This window comes from Danio rerio, chromosome 24 (assembly GCF_049306965.1).
Source record: "Danio rerio strain Tuebingen ecotype United States chromosome 24, GRCz12tu, whole genome shotgun sequence".
Lineage (NCBI taxonomy): Eukaryota > Metazoa > Chordata > Actinopteri > Cypriniformes > Danionidae > Danio > Danio rerio.
This window is the reverse complement of record NC_133199.1, coordinates 43,757,501-43,778,151: the sequence shown is the minus strand read 5'-3', so window position 1 is coordinate 43,778,151 and position 20,651 is coordinate 43,757,501. Positions and strand designations below refer to the sequence as shown.

The 20,651-nt window shown below is 39.4% G+C and overlaps 1 protein-coding gene across 1 annotated transcript in view; it reads right to left on the bottom strand.

Annotated features, from left to right (window-relative positions):
* Positions 1-20,651, bottom strand: part of sspo (SCO-spondin) — a 188,449-nt gene that overhangs the window by 120,963 nt on the left and 46,835 nt on the right. The window contains exons 18-29 of the mRNA XM_073941181.1: positions 19,519-19,737; positions 18,940-19,105; positions 17,504-17,756; positions 11,018-11,201; positions 9,395-9,489; positions 8,123-8,379; positions 5,905-6,039; positions 5,240-5,442; positions 4,065-4,192; positions 3,499-3,608; positions 505-654; positions 277-370 (exon numbers count right to left, since the gene is read on the bottom strand). Of these exons, the coding sequence (XP_073797282.1) occupies positions 277-370; positions 505-654; positions 3,499-3,608; positions 4,065-4,192; positions 5,240-5,442; positions 5,905-6,039; positions 8,123-8,379; positions 9,395-9,489; positions 11,018-11,201; positions 17,504-17,756; positions 18,940-19,105; positions 19,519-19,737 (1,994 nt within the window). The remainder of the gene's footprint in view (positions 1-276; positions 371-504; positions 655-3,498; positions 3,609-4,064; positions 4,193-5,239; positions 5,443-5,904; positions 6,040-8,122; positions 8,380-9,394; positions 9,490-11,017; positions 11,202-17,503; positions 17,757-18,939; positions 19,106-19,518; positions 19,738-20,651) is intronic.

The window sequence follows — 20,651 nt, the reverse complement described above, 5'->3', positions numbered from 1 at the left end:
TGGGTGGGGGGTTTTAGGTTTAAATGTTTACAAAAGTGTTCAAAAAGGAAAAAAGCAGAAATTGGACATTTGTATACAACAAATGCTATCCACTTGTGTTCAATAAATAAAGTTTATTAAAAAAAAAAAAAGAGTGCGGATCATGACCTTTTGAATTATACTGTTAACAAAATGAACGCATCAAAATCTAAACACTGCAAGAGCGCAGTGAACACTTCACTACTGAACCTTGTGCAGTGTGTAATATTCAGGATGATAAAGAGACTGTAAACAGACCAGTTCTGACAATGTTGAGTGACCATCGCTCCTGCTGGAAACACAGAGCCGTCCCACTCACATGGACACTGAGATGGAGAAATACATGCGTCGTCTGCAGACCAGAGAAAAACATCCAAACAAACACTACATCAGTGACTACAGCACACTGGAAATTGCACAACATTCACAAACAAACTGGAAAATACGTCACATTTCCATGCAGACACATAAATAAGCAGCTCTTACCGTGGTAAACGGTGCCTTGAGGACAGAAACAGCCCTCCACACAGGAGAGGGCGCTGCACAGGCTATCAGAGAGAGAAGGAGTGCTGGGACACGCTGGAGAACAGGCAGCACCACAAGCCTCATAAACCAAACCGTTCTCACACTGCAGCGCTGGAGAAATATAGCAGTGTACAGATTAAACACTGCTGAAGACACGTCAGAAAGAATGAAGCAAGTTTATAAAGCTAAACTATCGTTACGTCTGTCAGATTGTTATAGTTTTCTGGTAGTTGCTAAGGTGTTGCTATGATGTTGCAATAGATTTCTGGCTGCCCATTAAAGCATTTTAACTGGTTGCTAAGGTCTTGTTAAGAGGTCGATAGTGCATTGCTATGAAGTCTGCAGGGTGTCTGAATTGTTAATATGGGGTTGTATGAAGGCCTATGTAGGTGGATACTATAGTTTTCTGGCGGGTTGCTAGGTGTCCATGGGAACATTTTGAGGTATTCTCTGTGGTTGCTATGCAGCTGCTAGAGTGTTCTCTGTGATTGTTAAAATGTTGCTATGTGGTTACTATAGATATTTACATTAGATGTCGCCTACCCTGTTGTTGTCTATTGAAAGGAATGCTTCAATCGAGCCGCCATTTTAGTACAGGGTAGCGCTCCATTGAAATGAATGCAAGACCAAGGTGCATTGGAGGACTGTGGCCATCCAGAGCCAGAGAAATGCACATATATGCATATATCTAAGATCAGGAGTTTTCCCAGTGGTCATTATGCTAATATTTATTTTTCATTCATTTTCTTGTCGGCTTAGTTCCTTTATTAATCCGGGGTTGCCACAGCGGAATGAACCGCCAACTTATCCAGCAAGTTTTTACGCAGCGGATGCCCTTCCAGCCGCAACCCATCTCTGGGAAACATCCACACACACACTCATACACTACGGACAATTTAGCCTACCCAATTCACCTGTACCGCATGTCTTTGGACTGTGGGGGAAACCGGAGCACCTGGAGGAAACCCATGCGAATGCAGGAAGAACATGCAAACTCCACACAATAACACCAACTGAGCCGAGGCTCAAACCAGCGACCTTCTTGCTGTGAGGCGATAGCACTACCTACCGTGCCACTGCTTCGCCAAACCCTTAACTCATATTACTTAATGAAGTAAACAGTGAGTAAACTTGGCCACACTTTCATTCTTGCTATTAATAAACTGTCCACTATGACTTTTGCCTCAATAAGCTCATATTTTCTGCTTATCAGTAATTATTAAGGTAGTAGTTACAGTAGATTTAGGTATTATGATTAGGGATGTAGAATCTTAAAGATGCAGAATATGGTATTAACAAACAGCCGATATCACAATAATATCCACCCAGGCTCATTCTGAATATGTACTCCTCTATGCATTTCTGGAGAGCGCCAAATATATCCCAGGAGCTACGTTTGTATGCAATATTTGTTTTTGTGAATCCATCTGAATCCGCTGTGTGCGCTTTTTCAGATCTCAAATTTCTTTTTGAATGCCATTCTTACATTTCTTGCGTAAATCCACCAGAGGCCGCTGTTGACTGACTGACTGATCCGTTGATCCAGCCTCCTCCTTTCCTAAACCCAACCAATAGTGTTTTTAAAAGCACTGACTAAAAGCACGCCACTGCCTCGCAGCAAATATTTATTTAAATTACGAAAATTATAATTTTCCATCACTTTTCTATATTGATGGATCAGTGACCGCACGGGCATTCCTGACATTGAACAAGAGTTTGCGTGCATGGAAATGTACAATGCACCCTCCCTGTTTAATTTGATCTAATCCGTGTCCTGAAACACACCCCCGTTCCTGCTTTCACTTCCAATTCTGACGGAGGGAGCGATTCGTTTTTGAATGAATCTCCATTATGAACGAGTCGTTCACTGAGTTTCTGGCACTGCAGCATCTTGTTGTCAAATTTTCATTTACATTGTTTGCTTATTTTATTCAACAAAACTACCATAAGCTTAGTATTTAGTGCAAGTTGCCCTGCTGAAAAATCCAGCTTAAACCAGCCTAGGCTGGTTGGCTGGTTTTAGCTGGTTGACCAGGCTGGTTTTAGAGGGGTTTTGGCCATTTCCAGGCTGGTTTTCAGCCATTTCCAGTCTGGTCTTAGCTGGTCAGGCTGGAAAATGACCAGCTAAATCCAGCTAAAGCCAGTTTGACCAGCCTGGTTTAAGCTGGACATAGCTGGTTTTGGCTGGGCTCCCAGTCTGGCTAGGCTGGTCAAGCTGGTTTTAGCTGGTCATCTCCCAGCCTGACCAGCTAAGACCAGGATGGAAATGGCTTGAAACCAGCCTGGAAATGGCCAAAACCCCTCTAAAACCAGCCTGGCCAACCAGCTAATACCAGCCAAAAAGCCTAGGCTGGTTTAAGCAGTTTTTTTCAGTAGGGTGGTGCTACATTGCCTTATGGTGAATGCAGTAGGTGACTTTATTATCATCAAAAGCACTACTTGTTTGCACAAAAGTTCTAAAAAGCAAAAGTTCATAACAAATAAAAACGTAAACTAAATTTCAGTCATGAAATGTTCTGCCTTTGTGCTTTGTTTTCTTTGTTTTCTCATTAATTCACCCGTACACAGCGCTGAAGTCCAGCATCTTCACATTGTCACACTGTCTTGACTAGTGCGGTTGAATGACATTTGTCCTGGGAGCACTGTACCAATGTGGCGGCGCTATTGACGCATGCTCGGGTGCGTACGTCATATCTAGTGCATATATCTATGTGTGGTTACTAGTCTGTTTTAAGTGGTTGATAAATTGTGCTCAGGATTGTTATTAGTTGGGTTCTATGTTTGTGCTAGGTTGTACCTATGCTGTTGCTACAGTGTTGCAATGTGGTCCCTATAGTGTTCTGGATGGTTGCTAAGATATAATACTGTTGCTAAGGTGTTCCAGGTGGTTGCTTTGTGGTTGAAAGTTTGTTACACTGTTGCTATGCTATGGCCAGGGTGAGATAATAGACTCACGGCAGAGTTCTTGTGACCTCCAGCGCACATACACTCCTCTGCGGTTACACTCCTCTGCATACGCAGCTACAGCAGTACACAAACACTCACAATCGCCACCAGAGTCACACCTATAAAATACAAAATAGATGAACATTTCATCTAAAGCCGTGTTCCTCATCCCCACTGAAAAAAACAACTTAGGCTGGTTTTAGCTGGTCGTCCAGCCTAGGTTTAGAGTGGTTTGGCCATTTCCAGGCTGGTTTCCAGCCGGGTCTTAGCTGGTCAGGCTAGAAGAAGACCAGCTAAAACCAGCTTGACCAGCCTAGCCAGGCTGGGAGCCAAGCCATAACCAGTTATATCCAGCTTAAACCAGGCTGGAAATGGCTGAAAACTAGCCAAGAAATGGCCAAAATCCCTTTAAAACTAGGCAGGTCAACCAGCTAAAACCAGCCAACCAGCTTAGGCTGGTTTAAGTTGTTTTCTTTTCAGCAGGGATGTTAGATTAAATGCAAAATGAGTAAATATATAAAGGTGTATGTGTACAGTATAATGGACTTTTCCCTGGTTCCACTGGATGTTCTTACCCGCAGGCATCAAACACACACCAGTCGTAGTACTGCTGGTACGGCACTTCTGAATGACACGAGCTAAAGATCTCCTGATTGATCACTGCACACTTCTTTTTGGCCCACGTCACACGGTGAGGATTAATCTGGAGATAACAGAGGGTCATTCAACATGCATCTTACACTCAAAATAAAATGTACACAGTATTTCACGATTCATAGCTAGGCCCAGAGATCGATTTTCAGCCCATCATTTTAGTCTGTTTATTTACTTATGTAAATGGGTGTAAATATTAGTAATGAGCAAAGATGGATTGCATCCAAATAAAAAGTTTGTTTTGACATAAAATCTAAATATAAATAACTGTGTTCTCAAATGCATGTATGCGTGTATTCATTCATTCATTCATTCATTCATTTTCTTGTCGGCTTAGTCTCTTTATTATTCCGGGGTTGCCACAGTAGAATGAACCGCCAACTTATCCAGCACATTTTTACACAGCGGATGCCCTTCCCGCCGCAACCCATCTCTGGAAAACATCCACACACACACTCATACACTACAGACAATTTAGCCTACCCAATCCACCTGTACCGCATGTAATTTGGACTGTGGGGGAAACCGGAGCACCCGGAGGAATCCTAAGCGAATACAGAACATGCAAACTCCACACAGAAACTCCAACTGAGCCGAGGTTTGGACCAGCGACCTAGCGACCTGTCTGTGAGGCAACAGCACTACATACTGCGCCACTACGTCGCCCGTGTTTATTTATATACAAAATAAATATACAAACATTTTAGATGCGATTTTTTTGCCCAGCATTAGTATTTATATTTATTCAGATTTTATATTAAATTCAGTATTAATTAAATTCAATATTAATTCAAATTTAGTATATTACTGAATAATATGCAATTGTTAATATGATTTATTTACAATGTACTGTGTAAAGCAATACGTTTATATATCTTGCTTTGTTCTACAAGTGGTTCTAATTGCATTGCAAACTTTAAATAAAAGTTAAAAAGTTCTTATTTTTATTTATTTAGTTTTATTATTAGTTAATATCCTCTCAAAATCATTCCACATAATTATCCACATTTTTATTTTTATCTTTCAAAATTTTGCATTTAAACGGCAAGAAATGTCAGCAGATTCTGTTTTGGCCTGTTCATAACTGAGTTCTTACAAAACAGGGGTCTCTGAGATCCTGGTCTGCCACATCAGGACATGAAGGGCTGATCTTCCAGGAGTTTCCGAACAGCTCTGGAGTGGACTCCATGATGCCTTGTCTCGTAGTGAAGTCGTTTTCTGCATCTCCATCAAAATTTCCACACAGTCCTCCAACTCGTCCGTGCAAATGTGGCATCAGTCGGACGTAAACACGCATACCTGTGGATGTAAACAAACACAAACAGCTTTACACTACAATAGCTGCGATAAGAAAGGAATAATTAATGATGCACCATTGAATTATTAGAAATATTGCACAACACAGGTGGTGAGTCAGAGTAGAGTCAATTATTACACTCATATTATAGTTAACACATTGTTTAGATCTTGTATTTAGACACTTGTCAGGTTTTTGTCCTCCTCACGTTACTCTTGTGTGTAGCACGCGTTTCTTCCACATCTCCTCCAAAGCCCTCTGTTGTGTTTTGATGTGATTTTTGACTGTGAAACAACTCTAATCATTCAGCGTAGTGATATGGAGCGGTAATGTGCCTAAAACCTGCCGGAACTAGCTGTACCTTTAACTGCAAACCTCTTAAAGTTCATCAGCCAATCAGAATCAAGCATTTAACAGCCCCTTAGTGTACAATTAATCTTAAAATTGACCATGAAGTAAAATACCTCCATCCCAGAGCAAAGTGACTCCGAGTCGAGAGGAAAGAGACACAAATAACCCAACCCGCTCCAGAATCAGGCCACTGCCAGAGTATGACTTTGGAAGAGTGACTGGAATCCCATTAACAGTCACAGCTTTACCTGGGAGAAAAGAACATGCACAGTATGATCAGTCGTTGCTAGGTCGTTGTAGTGGTTTTTAGTAGTTGCTATGGTGTTTGAATGGTTTGTAGGTTGTTGCTAGGGTGTTATTGGGTGGTTTTAGGTTGTTGCTAAGGTGTTGTAGTGTTTTCTAGGTTGTTGCTATAATGTTTAAATAGTTTCCAGGTTGTTGCCAGGGTGTTATCGGGTAGTTTATGGTTGTTGCTAGGGTGTTGTAGGTGGTTTTTATGTTGTGGTTTCTAGGTTGTTACTAGGATGTTGTGGGCACTTTCTAGGTTGTTGCTTAGGTGTTATGGTGGTTTCTGGGTTGTTGTTAGGGTGTTGTGGAGCTTTCTAGGTTGTTGCTAGGATGTTGTGGTGGTCACTAGGACGTTCAAATGGTTTCTAGGTTGTTGCTAGGGTGTTATTGGGTGGTTTTAGGTTGTTGCTAAAGTGTTATGGTGCTTTCTTGGTTGTTGCTGGATTGTTGTGGTCTTTAAGTTGTTAGGGTGTTGTGGTGGTTTTAGGTTGTTGCTAGGGTGTTATTGGGTGGTTTTAGGTTGTTGCTGGGGTGTTGTATGTGATTTTTATATTATTGCTAAGATATTGTAGGTGGTTTTTAAGGTTGTTGTTGTGGTTTCTAGGTTGTTAGTAGAGTGTTGTTGTTTCTAGTTGTTGCTAAGGTGTTGTAGTGTTTTCTAGGTTGTTGCTATAATGTTTAAATGGTTTCCAGGCTGTTGCTAGGGTGTTATCGGGTAGTTTTAGGTTGTTACTAGGATGTTGTGGGCACTTTCTAGGTTGTTGCTAAGGTGTTATGGTGGTTTCTGGGTTGTTGTTAGGGTGTTGTGGAGCTTTCTAGGTTGTTGCTAGGGTGTTGTGGTGGTCGCTAGGATGTTTAAATGGTTGCTAGGTTGTTTCCTAGGGTGTTATTGGGTAGTTTTAGGTTGTTGCTAAAGTGTTATGGTGCTTTCTTGGTTGTTGCTGGATTGTTGTGGTCTTTAAGTTGTTAGGGTGTTGTGGTGGATTCTAGGTTGTTTCTAGGGAGTTATTGGGTGGTATTAGGTTGTTGCTAGGGTGTTGTACTGTATGTGATTTTTATATTATTGTTAAGATACTGTAGGTGTTTTTCACGTTGTTGTTGTTGTGGTTTCTAGGTTGTTAGTAGAGTGCAGTTGTTTCTAGGTTGTTGTTAGGGTGTTGTGGTGGTTCCTGTGTTGTTGCTATGGTGTTGTGATGCTTTCTATGTTGTTGTAAGGGTGTTGTGATGGTTTTTAGGTGGTTGCTAGGATGTTCAAATGGTTTCTAGGTTGTTGCCAGGGTGTTTTCAGGTGGTTTTAGGTTGTTGCTAGGGTGTTGCAGTTGGTTTTTATGTTGTTGTGGTTTCTAGGTTGTTACTAGGATGTTGTGGGCACTTTCAAGGTTGTTGCTAAGGTGTTATGGGTTTCTGGATTGTTGTTAGGGTGTTGTGGAGCTTTGTAAGTTATTGCTAGGGTGTTGTGGTGGTCGCTAGGATGTTTAAATGGTTTCTAGGTTGTTGCTAGGGTGTTATTGGGTGGTTTTAGGTTGTTGATAGGGTGTTGTGGGTGGTTTTTATGTTGCTGCTAGGGTGTAATAGTAGTTTTGTTGATATTGTAGGTGGTTTTTACGTTGTTGTTGTGGTTTCTTGGTAGTTACTAGGGTGTTGTGAGTTGTGTATACGTTTTATATGCTATTGTGTTTTTAATAGCTCTCTGTTATTGCTAACTTGCTGTCATGGTTTCCATGTTGTTGCTAAAGTGTTGTAGTGGTGTCTTAGTTGTTGTGGTGGTTTCTAGGTTATTACTAGGGTGTTGTTGGTGCTTTCTCAGTTGTTGCTTAGGTGGTGTTGTGGTTTCTAGGTTGCTGCTAGGGTGTGGTGGGGATTTCTAGGTTGTTATTGGGTGGTTTTAGGTTTTTGCTTAGGTGTTGTGAAAAGAACATGCAAAAAATGATTTGCTGTACCACATAACCTAAAAATAAAGCTTGCAGAAAACAATTTACACTGGTCTAACAGCTGTTGTGTTCACAGTGATGAATAACTCTCTGATATGAATGTGTGTTTCACCTCTCAGCAGGTGTATGGCTGTGTTCCCGATGGTCAGAGTGACTGATTTAGTGCAGGTCACTCCAGTACTCCCGCAGGGAACGTTCTCTGCACTGACACTGAACAAACCGCTGCTCTCCTGGACCAGAACGTACTCACAGTCCCCCAGAAAGGAGTAATGACGACCGTCAAATGTGATGTAGTGCGGGTCACCAGTGGCCACACAGGTGCCTGAACACAATGCCTGACCGCAGTGCCAACGCTGCTCTCGACAAACACTGTCAATGTGAAAAACAGATTTACAAACATAGTATATTATGGAGAAAATACTATATTCTGTCAAAGAATTAATCATGATTTCATCCATTTCATATACTCTGCACAAATGCACAGGAAACAGATATATCAAAAACACCTTCTATTTATTAACAAACCATAGAAACCAGAAACAAAAGAACACAAGAATGAACAGGATGCTTGCAAGACGGAACAATAATAAGCAAAACTAGGAGAGTATAAATACACAGGACATGATGAACTTAATTACAAACATGAGTGACACACGTGGAACTAATGAATACAGATGAATGGCGGGAAAAACAGAACAAAGGAATCACATGATACAAACAAAAGCACATGGAACACGACAAAGGGAAACACAGAGCCTGACATATACATGCATGTAAATATTAAATATGTTTATGTAATAAAATGTAAGTAAATGTAAAATATAACTATATATTCAGTTAAAATCAGAATTATTAGCCCCCCTTTGATTTTTTTCTTATTTAAATATTTCCCAAATTATGCTTAACAGAGCAAAGAAATGTTCACAGTATGTCTGATAATATTTTTTCTTCTGGATAAAGTCTTATTTGTTTTATTTCGGCCGGAATGAAAGCAGTTTTAAATTTTTTAAACACCATTTTAAGGACAATATTATTGACCCCTTTAAGGTTTTTTTCCGATAGTCTACAGAACAAACCATCGTTATAACTTGCCTAATTACCCTAACCTGCCTAGTTAACCTAATTAACCTAGTTAAGCCTTTAAAAGTCTCTTTAAGCTGTGTAAAATTATCTTGAAAATATCAAGTCAAGTATTATGTGCTGTCATCATGACAAATATAAAATAATTCAGTTATTAGAGATGAGTGATTAAAACTATTATGATTAGAAATGTGTTGAAAAAAAATCTTCCTCCGTTAAACAGAAATTGGGGAAAAAATCAACAGGGGTGCAAATAGTTTTGACTTCAACTGTATATATGAAAGTAGTAATTGTTTCTGCTCACCATGTGTTGCAGTCTTTAGAGATGGTGTCATTGGTGAAATAAAGTCTGCCATTGTGATGGCATGGACACTCATCTGGCTTCACACACTGATCACCCTGAAAACACAGGAATTAAGAAGTGACACAAACTTGGTTTAAAAGGCATGTTAGGCTTCTGATTGGTTGAATGGTGGACCTATTCTGTCATTTCAGCCAATTAGTTTAAAAATACGGTTACAAAGTGTTTTCATTTTGTTTAAGGGTCCCATGAAGTGCTGTGAAATGTGCATTTTTAATTCAATGTTCAATGTTTGACATGATTGCAGCTGAAAAATTAAGAGAGGGTGGGGCATAGAGTAGTTCCTCCCCTTTTTAAAAACAGCCAATAACGTTTAGTTTGTATCACAGCTCTGCCAGTGAGACTGGTTACGCTCAAGTGCATCAAATGAAAAGCAAATGAGTTTAAAGAGGCGGGGCATGTCAGATACTAGAGAGCATTTGATTGGTCAGAAGATTTGATGAGAAACTAAAGTATGAGGTAACGTAAAAAAAAAAAAAAAGAGTGATTCAAAGAGTTTAGAATGACACAAACCTGACTTAAAAGGTATATTAGGCTTCTGATTGGTTCTGTTCTGTCAGCTCTGCCAATTAGATTACACATACAGATTATACACGATACAAAATGATTTTGCACCTTGATGTCAGCGTACGCGCTGTTTTCTCCTTTCTGATTGGACAACATGGTTGAGTTAACAAAAATTAGGCAATATTATGCATGTTCTTGGCAATTGTATTGCATAATCAATATTGTTCGACCGCTGGATAGTTGTCCGCCTCTGTTCTCACATTTGCATTGACTTGCATGCAATTTACTTGTATACTTAATTCCCTATTTGGTGTGAACCTAGCATAAAAGTATCATTCAAGAGTTCACACTGAGCTGATGATCGATAAAGAGTATTTGGAATGCTGTCACGGGAGAGAGCCCTGAGCTCGGAATATCCTCGAGCTTGGGGCTACCTCCTATTAGAAGGGCGAGAGGGGAGTTCGAGCTCAGGTAGGTCTCGAGAACTCCCCTGCTTGTCAGCGTGTGGAAAGTGTAAACTTAGGATTATCTTAAATGATAACTTGGATTAGTCGATTGGCTTTTGAGTATGTCTTTGGATAGTGCGAGGAAACCAGAGAACCTGGGGGAAACCCACGCAAACACAGGGAGAACATGCCAACTCTGCACAGAAACACCAACCGGCCTGGTAGGAGGCTGGACCAGCGGCGTTCTTGCTGTGAGGCAACAGTGCAAACCACTGGGCCGCTGTGTCGACCTATCGGAAAAAAGTAGGTGTGGAAGTGGGGAAGGTTCACGGCGAAGATAACTGGAAAGAAAATCTTCGGCTATATATAATGCGTTTGTAATCATCTGATTGGGCAGATTAAAGTGCTAATGTGGTGCCAGCCATGTTGATCATAAGCACGTGATCCTCTCGGAATTAGTTTATAAATGTACCACACTTACGGCCACCTGTTGGCACAGTGTGTTTTGGCATTTTCATCTGGACAGAGTTTTTTTTTAACAAACAAAAGCAGGGAAAACTGTGTTTATAAAAGTACACGTGTAAATGTGGACATAGCCTGAGAGAAGACCCACCAGTAGTACAGTGCCCTCCGGACAGATGCAGCCATGGATGGGTTCAGTACAGGCATCCAGAGGAGAGTTTGGACTTGAGCAGGTCCTCAGACAGGAGCGAGGAGAGAAGATCAGAGATCCTGGACACTGATTGAGCTCTGGACACGAGAGATCAGTGCAGTTCCACACTCCACGAGCACAAACACTACAAACAAATAACGAGAGATTTAAAAGCTTGTTACAAAGCTTAGCTTATTACTATGGTGTTTTGTTGGTTTCTAGGTTGATGTGGTAGTTTCTAGGTTGTTGCTAGGGTATCTTTAGGTGGTTTCTAGGTTGTTGCTAGGATGTTGTGGGTGATTTTATGTTATTGTGTTGGTTTCTATGTTGTTGCCTGGCCATTGTGGGTGGTTTCTAGCTTGTTACTATGGTGTTTTGTTGGTTTCTAGGTTGATGTGGTAGTTTCTAGGTTGTTGCTAGGGTATTTTTGGGTGGTTTCTAGGTTGTTGCTAGTTTGTTGTGGGTGATTTTATGTTATTGTGTTGGTTTCTATGTTGTTGCCTGGCCATTGTGGGTGGTTTCTAGCTTGTTACTATCGTGTTGTGTTGGTTTCTAGGTTGTTGCTAGGGTATTTTTGGGTGGTTTCTATGTTGTTTTAGGTGATTTTATGTTATTGTGTTGGTTTCTATGTTGTTGCCTGGCCATTGTGGGTGGTTTCTAGCTTGTTTCTATGGTGTTGTGGTGGTTTCTAGGTTGATGTGGTAGTTTCTAGGTTGTTGCTATGGTATTTTTGGGTGGTTCTAGGTTGTTGTTTAGGTTTTGTGGGTGTTTTTAGGTTATTGCTAGAGTTTTTTGTTTGTTTTATTGTTTTTGGGGTTTTTAGGTTGTTGCAAGGGAGTTGTCTGTGGTTTCTAGGTTATTGTGGTGGTTTCTATGTTTTTAAGGGTGTTCCAGTTGGGTGATAAAAGTATTTAAAATTATAACTAAAATTAAAAATTAAATAAAAAATTAAAAAGGTTGCCTTGGCCATTATCTGAATTAAAAAAAAAGATTAAGTTTAAGTTTTAAAATGAATAACACACCGAAAAGGATCAACACAGTTCTGTTTTACCCTGGATTTATTGCTATTAATGTGTTTCACAAGCATGTGGTATTCATATGTTACTGTATACACATGTGAAGGTGTGAGGTAAAAATCATGAAAGTGTCCGATTGTGCAATCTCCATCTGTGTTTCATTATCAGATTGATCCAAACTCCACATTTCCACACTGAACATGAGGACCAGATGAGAAACATGTTTATCTTGTGCTGATATCAGCCTCCATAAACCTGCAGCGACGTGTGGTGGCTGACCTCAAAGCATAAGAGATGCAATGAAATCAACCTATCCCGAGACACAGAGCCCGCGGGTCATAGAGTGACTTCATCAGATCCCTCACACCTCTGCAACTCCAGAACCAAACACACACACACATACGACGGCAACTGCAGAACCAACCACACAACCCATGACTGGAGAAGAAAGTAAACCTTGACCAGTCACTAGCCGTGTTGTTGGTTTTACATTAGGCTGATGAGATGATGGAGCAGAAAACAGGTGAAAAAAATACCTTACCTGAGGACCAACCAAAACGCCTTAGCAACCGCTCTGAATTAGCAACCTGTCACATTAGCAACCATTAAGAACACCCTCATCTCTTACCAAGAACAACTTATCAACCTCTCAAATAATCATGGCAACCCCTTGGAAACTAGCAATGACCCATATTAGCAACTAATAAGATCATCAAAGGAACACCTTAGAACCCACTAACAACCACCTAGAACACTTTAGCAACCAATTTGAACACCATAGCAGCCACTCGTGGCCACTTACAAGTGCCAATAACCAACAGCTTAGCAACCAACCAGAACACCTTAGCAAACCCACGGAAACACCCTAGCAGCCACACATTATACACAAAACACCATAGCAACCACTCGTAACACCCTAACCGCCATCCAAAACACCTTAGCAATACATTAGAACACCCTAGCAACAACTCAATACACCCTACCAACTTTTTAGAACATCTTAGCAACCACTTGAAGAGCCAAGCAAACACCCATAAAACCCAAACCATCCAACCAGAACACTGTAGCAACATAATAAAACACCCTAGTAACCACCAAAACACTTTAGCAACTACCCTAGATATTACTACGACCACTCAGGACAACTTAACATTGCCTTAGATTAATTCTGCAACCACCCATCACACTGTAAAAACAAAGCCTGACATCCTATCAGCAACTACATAGCAACTACATAGATGTGCCAAGCAAGCACCCACAACACCCTATCAACCAACCAGAACACCTTTTCAACCCTTTACACGCCTAGCAACCACCCAGAACACCTTAGCAACCAATTTGAACACTGTAGCAAACACTCGTAACACCCTAACAGCCAATTAACACACTAACAACTACCCATTATACACAGAACACCTCAAAAACCACCCAGAACACAATAACAGCCCCTTATAACACCATGGCAACCATCATTTACACTGTAACAACAAATCAGACCACCCTAGCAACAACCCAGAATAACCTAGCAACCAACCAGAACACCTTAACAACCCGCTAAACACACTAACAACCACCCATTATACACAGAACACCTCAGAAACCACTAAGAACACCATAGTAGCCCCTTATAACACCCAGGCAACCATACTTTACACTGTAGTAACAAATCAGACTACCTTAGCAACAACCCAGAACACCATAGCAACCAACCAGAACACCTCAACAACCCGCTAAACACACTAAGAACCACCCATTAGAACACCTTAGAAACTATTCAGAAGACCATAACAGCCCCTTATAACACCCTGGCAACCATACTTTACACTGTAGCAACAAATCAGACCACCCTAGCAACAACCCAGAACACCCTAGCAACCAACCAGAACACCTTAGCCACCCGCTAAACACACTAACAACTACCCATTATACACAGAACACATTAGAAACTACTCGGAACACCATAACAGCTCTTTATAACACCCTGGCAACCATACTTTACACTGTAGCAACATATCAGACCACCCTAGCAACAACCCAGAACACCCTAGCAACCAACCAGAACACCTTAGCCACCCGCTAAACACACTAACCACCACCCATTATACACAGAACACCTTAGAAGCCACCCAGTACACAATAACAGCCCCTTATAACACCCTGGCAACCATCATTTGCACTGTAGCAACAAATCAGACCACCCTAGCAACAACCCAGAACACCCTAGCAACCAACCAGAACACCTTAGCCACCCGCTAAACACACTAACAACCACCCATTATACACAGAACACCTTAGAAGCCACCCAGTACACAATAACAGCCCCTTATAACACCCTGGCAACCATCATTTGCACTGTAGCAACAAATCAGACCACCCTAGCAACAACCCAGAACACCCTAGCAACCAACCAGAACACCTTAGCCACCCGCTAAACACACTAACAACCACCCATTATACACAGAACACCTTAGAAGCCACCCAGTACACAATAACAGCCCCTTATAACACCCTGGCAACCATCATTTGCACTGTAGCAACAAATCAGACCACCCTAGCAACAACCCAGAACACCTAGCAACCTACCAGATATGCAGGCTGCATACTGTTTTTACAAATATGAGTTTTGTAGGAATGTACTGTTTAAATGTCACATCAGAGAATGTAAACACTAATGCATTAAATAAACAACATGTAAGGAGTACATTATATAAAATCATTGTTCATCACATGCTTTTCTGCTAGTCCTTGTTTTTAATTATATGTGCTCTTTCCTCTTTGGCCCACATACATGCATAAGTTTGAGTACAAAGGTAATTTTCCGCTCAATATATTATCTGGACATTGGAGATAAAAATCAACCTCAAAATGATAAAGTCCAATAAAACTTTTCACAACACGACTATAAAAACCATCCACTAAGACAATAGACTGACTGATACTGTAAGTCTCAGTCACTATTGCATCATTTCTCTTTATATTGTATATCTCCATTTTAAACTCTGTTTAAATACATGGTTTATCTTGTGCACATGTACTGTACAAGACATTGGAGATCCAACACCCCGGTAAACCCCATAATATAATTATGTTTCATTATATTTATTACTAAATATTTTTGGGACATGTTATTTAATAGTTTATAGTTTATTTGTTAATTTAACTTCAACAAAAATGCATTAATAAAGTAGCCAGTACTATTATGCAGAATAAATACTTTAAAAATTAAATGAAATAAAATAATTGTTGTATTACAATAATTACAATTCATAAAGAAAAAAATATCATGAATTATTCAACAAAATAAATGTATTTGTATGCAAAATTTCTAAATGGTCTACATTTTTAACATATATTTTGCACAAAATTGAATGCATTTGGATTAGAGGTCTGCATTCAGAATAGATTTCTGAATAAAGCGTGGAAGCGGGCGGTCTAACAATATCGCTCCCGACTCCCGAGCGAGCAAGCACGCGTATGTATGTGTGTGAATGAGACAGCGTGATGCTGCGCTTAGCTTGTTTGTTGCTGTGCGTGTGCATGCAAGCGTGCGTGCGTATGTGTGTGTGTGAGCACGAATGAGGTGTGTGTGTGTGTTTGTTTATATAGACAGCTTGTTATAGGCTGTCTGGACTCTGCATAGCTGGGTGGTTTTCGGTTTTGTTCTACCCCCACTCCTTAGAGGGAACAGGCACGTTGGGCAGAAAACGAGGCGGGTCAGCCAGCGGGACAACGAATGCTGATTATAAGCGGGAGCGGTCGGGTTCGGGCTAAAATCTGGCGGGAGAGGTGATTCAAAATTTAATCTCTAATTTGTATCATGAGATTTGTGTCTCTTAAACATAAAATCAAATCTGTTTATCCTATTTTGTTAAAACATTAACTAATAATTGTCTTATTATATTCTGTGATGCTGCTTCACACAATTTTTTTTTATCATTTCATTAATGAAAGTAGAACATCAGCACATCTTCAGCTAATATTGCAATGTTACATTCCCCATTATATACAGTACAGTTGAATTCTTTACAAATGACTCATACGTTTTGAACAAATCATTTTAACATGATTCAGTGAAACAATCATTAAGACAGAGACTGGTCACCACCTACTGTCAGTTTTTATGTCATACTTTTTTTCTCAATTGATGATGAACCTAAATAAACAAAATAAATGGCTATATATGAAAAAATTCTAAATGGTTGTAATGTTTTTTTTATATATATATATATATATTTTGGACAAAACTTGAATGCAATTGGATCATAAAAATAGTTCAGCCTTAAATTAAATAAATTAAATTTTATTATTATATTCTGTGATGGTGCTTCATGTAACCCCGCCAGTCCTACGGCACCCAACCCGCTCCGAGCTGGTATCGAATCAAGTCAGTTGCTCTAACAAGGAGGCTAAAGACCATGGCCTCGAGTGTCTGTCGCTAGAGCACCTTTAGAGGTCAGAGGAGTGAGGTTTACCTGCACAGCACTTCACTAGCTGGCCTTCGTTACACTCACATCCCTAAACCTCACTCTCATCCGGGTCACGGCACCAATGTAACCCCGCCTATCCTACACCACACAACCCGCTCCGAGCTGGGATCGAACCGGCGACCTTCCGCATGGAAGTCGGATGCTCTAACAAGGAGGTTAAAGACCATGGCCTTTAGCATCTGTCGCTAGAGCACCTTTAGAGGTCAGAGGATTGAGGTTTACCTGCACAGCACACACTAGCTGGCCTTCGTTACATTCACAACAAAATAAAATATTTTTTTTATCATTTCACCAATAAAATTAGAAGTAAAAATAAAAGTTGCATTGTTTATAAATGAACATAATTTTGAACGAATCATATGAACGAATGATTCAGGGAATCAATCAATCATGAAGACAGGGACTTGGCGCCACCTACTGTCAGTTTTAGTGTCATATATATTTTTAATCTATCGATGACAAACCAAAACCGAGAGGGGTCTGGATGCAGACCTGGTGCAGTGGAATATGAGCTGCATCTAATGCAGGGGTATCAAACTCAATTCCTGGAGGGCCGAAGCCCTGCACAGTTTAGTTCCAACCCTGCTCCAACACACTTACCTGTAGGTTTCAAACAAGCCTGAAGGACTCAATTAGTTTGATCAGGTGTGTTTAATTAGGGTTGGAACTAAACTGTACAGAGCTGCGGCCCTTTTGGAACAGAGTTTGACACCTGTGATCTAATGGATTTCAATATTTTCATCTAACCCCACCCCTCACAGTGACATCACTAACTCTATTGAGTGTCTGAGATTGCATCACTGAGATACTGTATGCAGCTCAGCTTGCATCATCAAGGCTGCATTCAGATACTATTGCCAAAATCAGCAAAATATTCAGCAAAAATAAATTCAGTCATCATATTACACAACATCACACATAACTGAGAGTTTGAGATCACTTACCAGGTGTTGCAGTTGTTGTTTATGGAGCTGCCGGCGGGATGGAGAGTGTCTCCGCTCTTACAGGGGCACATGTGGACGGGCACACACTGACCCTGAGCGTCCTGCGCCAGTCCATCAGGACACTGACAACCCGAAACACACACCCTGCTGCCCTCGTCCGGCTCACAGCTCCAGCCGTCCCACAGATCAGCACAGGACGTCCCGCACAGACGCCCGCACTCCTGATACACCTGACCCCCAGAGCACTGCACCGCTGGACACACACAACACAAATTATAATTAACTATTACAGATTTTTTCTCTCTAATAATTATACATGTTTATGGGAGTGTGTTCCTTATTTATATGTTCAACAAATAATAGGGAAAGTTGCCAGATTGGCAGGTTACATAGAATTAATAATAATAATAATAATAATAATAATAATAATAATAACAAAAACCTACAATTAATTAACAAATAATTCATAACAAAACATACTTAATATAATTAATTTAATATTTAAATAGCATTCATTTGAAATGTTATAATTACATTACATATTAAATAATTAGTATTACATACATTTAATATTTAATTATAATTAATAAATACATATAACTACAAATATAATTAATAATTACATAATTATAATACTTACAATGCATAATAATAGACAACAAAACAATATATATGATAAAAACTGCATATACTAACACCTGTATGGGCAATTAATATAATTAATGTAATATTTAAATAGCATAAATTTGAAATATCATAATAACATAATAACATTACATAATAAATAAGTATTATTAAATACATTTAATATTTAATTATAATTAATAAATAAATATAACTACTAATATAATTAATAATTATATAATTATAATACTTACAATGCATAATAATAGACAACAAAACACTATATATGATAAAAATTGCATATACTAACACCAGTATAGACAATTAAAATAATTAATTTTATATTTAAATAGCATTCATTTAAAATATTATAATAACATAATAACATTACATATTAAATAAGTATTATTAAATACAATAAATATCTAATTATAATTAATAAATAAATAATACTACTAATATAATTAATAATTACGTAATTATAATACTCACAATGCATAATAATAGACAACAAAACACTATATTTGATAAAAAAAAAGTTCATATACTAACACCTGTATAGGAAATTAAAATAATTTTATATTTAAATAGCATTAATTAAAATATAATAATAATAATAATAATTAATAAATAAATCTACTAATACTGTAATACTTACAATTTGTAATAATAAACATCAAAAAAACTATATAAAACTATAAAATTCTTATTTTAGGAGAACAATTCAGACGGCATTTAGAGGTTTTTGCATTATATATATAATAATACTGTATCTTATTAACATGACAGACCCATAATAATTATTTTCTTACGGCAGAATGTGTGATTCCTCCAGCTCAGCAGCGCCCCCTCTTGAGCACAGTGTGTGGCGTATGCGGTGAGGACGGAGCAATGGCAGGATGCCTGCGGGCCGCAGCTGCACACTTCACTGACACACAGACGCATGAACGGCTCTCTGTCCACCACATCATGACACGCCTGAAAAACACACTTGAGTTAACACTACTAAAACTACTATCAGCAGGGCTATTTTCGTCTCTATGGAGACTCCTGTCGCTGTTCGTTTGGTAATCTTCAGCAGCTCAAAACTCTAATGGCTAATACACGGCTACTTCTCACTCAGGGCTGTTTATGCTAATGAGGGTGAGTTGGTCATTAGTGGGCGGGGCTTTCCCCCTCTGATGACAAGTACAAAGGGAGAATGTCAATCAAAGTGCTTCAGCAGACTGTTTTTATTAAGTGTGATTATGAAAAATAGATAAAAAAAGATTTAAGATTAAAAAATAGATTAATCAAAGGAACTAAAACTAAACTGAGATGTGCAGCTGATTCAAAAATAAAAAAGTTAAAATGTAAAATTGCTATAATAGCCGTGCCGTCATCAGACTGACCTGAAAGACATTGCTGTGGATGACTGAACACACTCTCTCTGCCAGCTGTCTGCGCTGGGTCAGCGTCCCGCAGGGGTCAGACGTCATCGCTGAGGGTGCAGGACAGGAGCCCACTATGAATTTGGCAGCAAAAGAGGCGGCGCTGTTCTCCACATCACCTTCAGGAGTGGTGAAATCATCATGCTGACTCCAGCTCAGAGTGCCACACAACCCTCGAACCTGACAACAGGACAAGAAGCCAAGTGTTAGATGAGTTACTGGATGGATGGATGGATGTGTGGATGGATGTGTGGATGAAATAAGGAATGATGGATGGATGGATGGACGAAATAATGAATAATGGATGGATGGATGAAATAATGAATGATGGATGGATGGATGGATGGATGGATAGATGGATGGATGGATGAAATAATGAATGAATGGATGGGTGGAAAAAATAATGGATGGATAAAATAAAGAATGGATGGATGGATGGATGGATGGATGGATGGAATAATGAATGGATGGAAGGGTGGACAAAAGTGGATGGATGAATTAAACAATTAATGAATGATAGAGAGACAAAATTATGAATGGATGGATGGACGAAATAATGAATGATGGATGGATAGATGAATGGATGGATCAATGAATGGATGGATGGATGGATGGATGGATGGATAGATGGATGGTGGATGGATGGATGAAATAATGAATGAATGGATGAGTGGACAAAATAATGGATGGATGAAATGAAGAATGGGTGGATAAAATAATTGATGCATGGATGGATGGATGGCTAGATTGAATAATAAATAAATGGGTGTGGGTGGACAAAATAATGGATAGATGAAATAAAGAATGGATGGATGGATTGATGAAATAATTGATGGATGGATGGATGGATGGATGGATCAAATAATGAATGGATGGATGGGTGGACAAAATAATAGATGAATGAAATAAAGAATGAATGGATGAACGGATGGATGGATGGATGAAATGATGGATGGATGGATGGATGGATGAATGGATAGATGGATGGATTTATCAAATAATAAATGGATGGATGGGTTGACAAAATAATGGATGGATGAAATAAAGAACGGATGGATGAATGAATGAATGAATGAAATAATTGATGGATAGAT